Source organism: Otolemur garnettii, unplaced genomic scaffold, assembly GCF_000181295.1.
Source record: "Otolemur garnettii isolate 467f Iridium unplaced genomic scaffold, OtoGar3 scaffold00018, whole genome shotgun sequence".
Taxonomy (NCBI): Eukaryota; Metazoa; Chordata; class Mammalia; order Primates; family Galagidae; genus Otolemur; species Otolemur garnettii.
The window spans coordinates 21,898,254-21,901,585 of record NW_003852413.1 but is presented as its reverse complement, the minus strand read 5'-3'; the positions used below and the strand labels follow the sequence as shown (position 1 = coordinate 21,901,585).

At 52.6% G+C, this 3,332-nt stretch overlaps 1 protein-coding gene across 2 annotated transcripts in view; it reads left to right on the top strand.

Moving 5' to 3' along the window:
* STAT5A (signal transducer and activator of transcription 5A) overlaps positions 1-3,332 on the top strand; it is a 20,498-nt gene that overhangs the window by 12,644 nt on the left and 4,522 nt on the right. For both annotated transcript variants that reach the window (XM_003786342.3, XM_023511119.1), the window contains 5 exons: positions 94-273; positions 1,889-1,976; positions 2,084-2,206; positions 2,600-2,692; positions 3,110-3,316. In XM_003786342.3, coding sequence (XP_003786390.1) covers positions 94-273; positions 1,889-1,976; positions 2,084-2,206; positions 2,600-2,692; positions 3,110-3,316 — 691 coding nt within the window. The remainder of the gene's footprint in view (positions 1-93; positions 274-1,888; positions 1,977-2,083; positions 2,207-2,599; positions 2,693-3,109; positions 3,317-3,332) is intronic.

The window sequence follows — 3,332 nt, the reverse complement described above, 5'->3', positions numbered from 1 at the left end:
GGGACACAGTACCCCTCCAGCACACACGAGGGTCCTGCAGCCCTTTCCCTGAGCCAGCATCTCATGGTCCGTGTGGTCACTGTGTCCCCACAGCACATTCATCATCGAGAAGCAGCCCCCTCAGGTCCTGAAGACCCAGACCAAGTTTGCAGCCACCGTGCGCCTGCTGGTGGGCGGGAAGCTGAACGTGCACATGAACCCCCCTCAGGTGAAGGCGACCATCATCAGCGAGCAGCAGGCCAAGTCCCTGCTCAAGAATGAGAACACCCGCAAGTAATTGTGCTCTCTCTCCCATGGCCTGCCTCTCCCCAAGCTCAGGTTTGGGGGCTGCTTCTGTTCTACAGCTGTTGGTATTCTGTGTGTTTGGGACACTACTGTCTCCCTCCCTTTTGTCTTTTGTCCCCACATACAGACATGTTCCTGTCTCCCTAGTTTACTCTGTCTGCTCCTGTATGCAGATGCTCCCAGCATATGATGGGGTTACATCTTGATAGACTCATTGTAAATGGAAAGTATCAGAAGTCAGAAACACATTAGGACCTGTAACTATTGAACACTGTATCTTAGCCTGGCTGCCTTAATGTGCTCCTAATACTCACATTAGCCACTTAGCCCTTTGTAGAGTATTGGTTGTTCACCCTGTGATCACATGGCTGACTGGGAGCTTTCTGCTGAATGCGTGTCGTTTTTGCACCATGGTAAAATGGAATAGTTCTAAGTCGATTGATCATGTTGTGGCATACTGCACTTGTCGGGCTCAGAGGCCTTCCCCAGGTCAGAACGATGGTTCCGACAGAACTTGGTGGTCTCCTTGCCCAATCTGTTGACCAGTAGAGTGGACAGCATAGTGAGAAATAATTCCTGGTATGGTGTGTGACATATATACATAGAGCGTATGGAAGGGGATCCTGGGGCAGGAATGAAGAAAGGACAATTCATGTCAGGCTGCTAACTGAGGTAGCCAGTGATGGGGGTGAAGAGGGAAGACCTTTTCAGGCAGAGAGAACATGTGCCATGACCTGAGGAAAAAATATGGAGAGAGCTATGTGTGGCCAAGGAATGAGGGGTCCAGGGTCAGGGCAGATCTCCCACAAAGGATGGAGCAGAGGAGTGAATGAGTGATGTGGGAGACTTGATCATATTCTTTGTCATCCAACTAAAAATGTTTACTGAGTGTCTGCCATCTGGTTTGGGGATTTGATGAGGAGGAAGGTGAACAAGGCTCTCACTCTCTTAGAGCCTACATTTTAGCTGGGGAGAAAGACAATAATGTGCTTTTAAAAATAAGGCAGTGCTAACATGTGATAGACTCTAGAAAGAAAATTAAAACAGGGTGCTATCCTAGCATCTGGGTGTGTGTTTGGGTGGGGTTAGGGGGAGGTAGATGATAGGTAGATAGGGAGCCCTTTGTGGGGTCTCTGAGCTGAGACCTAAAGGAGGAGAAAGTCAGGGGTATTTGTGGTGACGGGAACAGCATGTGCAAAGGTCCTGAAGTAGGTAGCAAGCTGGGCCTGTTCAGCAGATGGAGGAGCTCAGTGAGGCCCGGAAGATGGTCAGGGATTGATCACAGGAGTCCTTGTAGGCTTTGGCTAAGACTTTCATTTTTAGTGACCTAAAGAGAGCTACCAGAAGTTCCCAAAGGCCCCACATCAATCTCGGTGCCATTAGAATTTCAAACTAATGGTAGAGATCCAGACCTCACCATTGCAGACCTGCCATGGGGTACTGTAGGTAGTGGACAGAGAAACACTGAGGAATATTCTTGGGGAGTGGAGGGCAGGGGCTGCTGGCAGGGCTGAGCAAAGGGAAGACCCCAGTGCAAGGTACAGACAGGACCATGCTCCTAGCCTGGGCCCACGTGGAGCTGGGCCTTCCCTCTCCTTTGCAGCGAGTGCAGTGGGGAGATCCTGAACAACTGCTGCGTGATGGAGTACCACCAGGCCACTGGCACTCTCAGCGCCCACTTCAGAAACATGGTGAGGACAGCGCCTGGCCCATGGAGGGAAGAAGGAGGTCTGCCCAGAGCTGAGTCCTTATAACCTGCTGTTGTCTCTCTGTCCCCCTCTGACCTCCTGTTCTATAGTCACTAAAGAGGATCAAGCGTGCTGACCGGCGGGGTGCAGAGTCTGTGACAGAGGAGAAGTTCACTGTCCTGTTTGAGTCTCAGTTCAGTGTTGGCAGCAATGAGCTTGTGTTCCAAGTCAAGGTGAGGCTCCCTAGCCCTTCCATCCCTGCAGCTTACCCAGGGAGGTGAAGGGGTCTGGCTGGGGCCACCTGGCTGGTTCAAGGAAACCAATGAGCTGTAACTCCTCACATGGGTCCCTGCCCAGTTATCCCAGGATGCTAGGAGAGAACCTGCTTTAGCTTTGCAGATACCTGTCTGCTAGGTTGTCACCTGGGACTAGCCCACACAATTCAGGCAACAGGCTCAGAAGACATAGGTTGTGTATTTTTTTTTTGTTTGTTTGCTTGTGCTTAGGTTTGTCTAGAGGGGCTTGTGGTTGGAACGGTGGGTGAGACAGAAGGTTGGGCATCTTGCCTAAGTAGAGGGCAGATGATGGTCATGCCCCCTCAACTCTCATTCCTTTGACTCTCATAGACTCTGTCCCTCCCAGTGGTAGTCATTGTCCATGGCAGCCAGGACCACAATGCCACAGCCACCGTGCTATGGGACAACGCCTTTGCTGAGCCGGTGAGGCCCCCTGGGACTCCTGCCTCAGCTCCCAAGTCCCAGAACTCTCTGGTGGTCAGTCCCATCCCTGAACCCCTGCTGAGTGGGGTTCCCACTCCAGGAGACATGCCTCAGGCGAGTCCTCGGGCTCTGCTTGGATTCCAGGTTTGGGGACTGAGTTGTCTGGGTTCGGTGGGCCTGGTCTTTGGGCCCTGGTCTCAGATCTTCCTTCAGCTGTGACTGGGGTCCCCATTCTCTAGCTTGCATACCCAGCCCTCCTGTGCCCCACCCCCACTTCCTTTCCCCTGTGTTAGTGTCACCTTTCTGGATCTTTCTCAGTCTCCCCTGTCTCTTGGTGTCTGCAAATTTCCTGTGTGCATGTGTGAACACTTCCAACTCCCTCAATCTGCCTTTCCCCCATTCCTCTCTCCCCCTCAGGGCAGGGTGCCATTTGCTGTGCCTGACAAAGTGCTGTGGCCGCAGCTGTGTGAGGCGCTCAACATGAAATTCAAGGCCGAAGTGCAGAGCAGCCGGGGCCTGACCAAGGAGAACCTCGTGTTCCTGGCACAGAAACTGTTCAACAGCAGCCACAGCCACCTCGAGGACTACAACAACATGTCTGTGTCCTGGTCCCAGTTCAACAGGGTGAGGCACCTGTCCT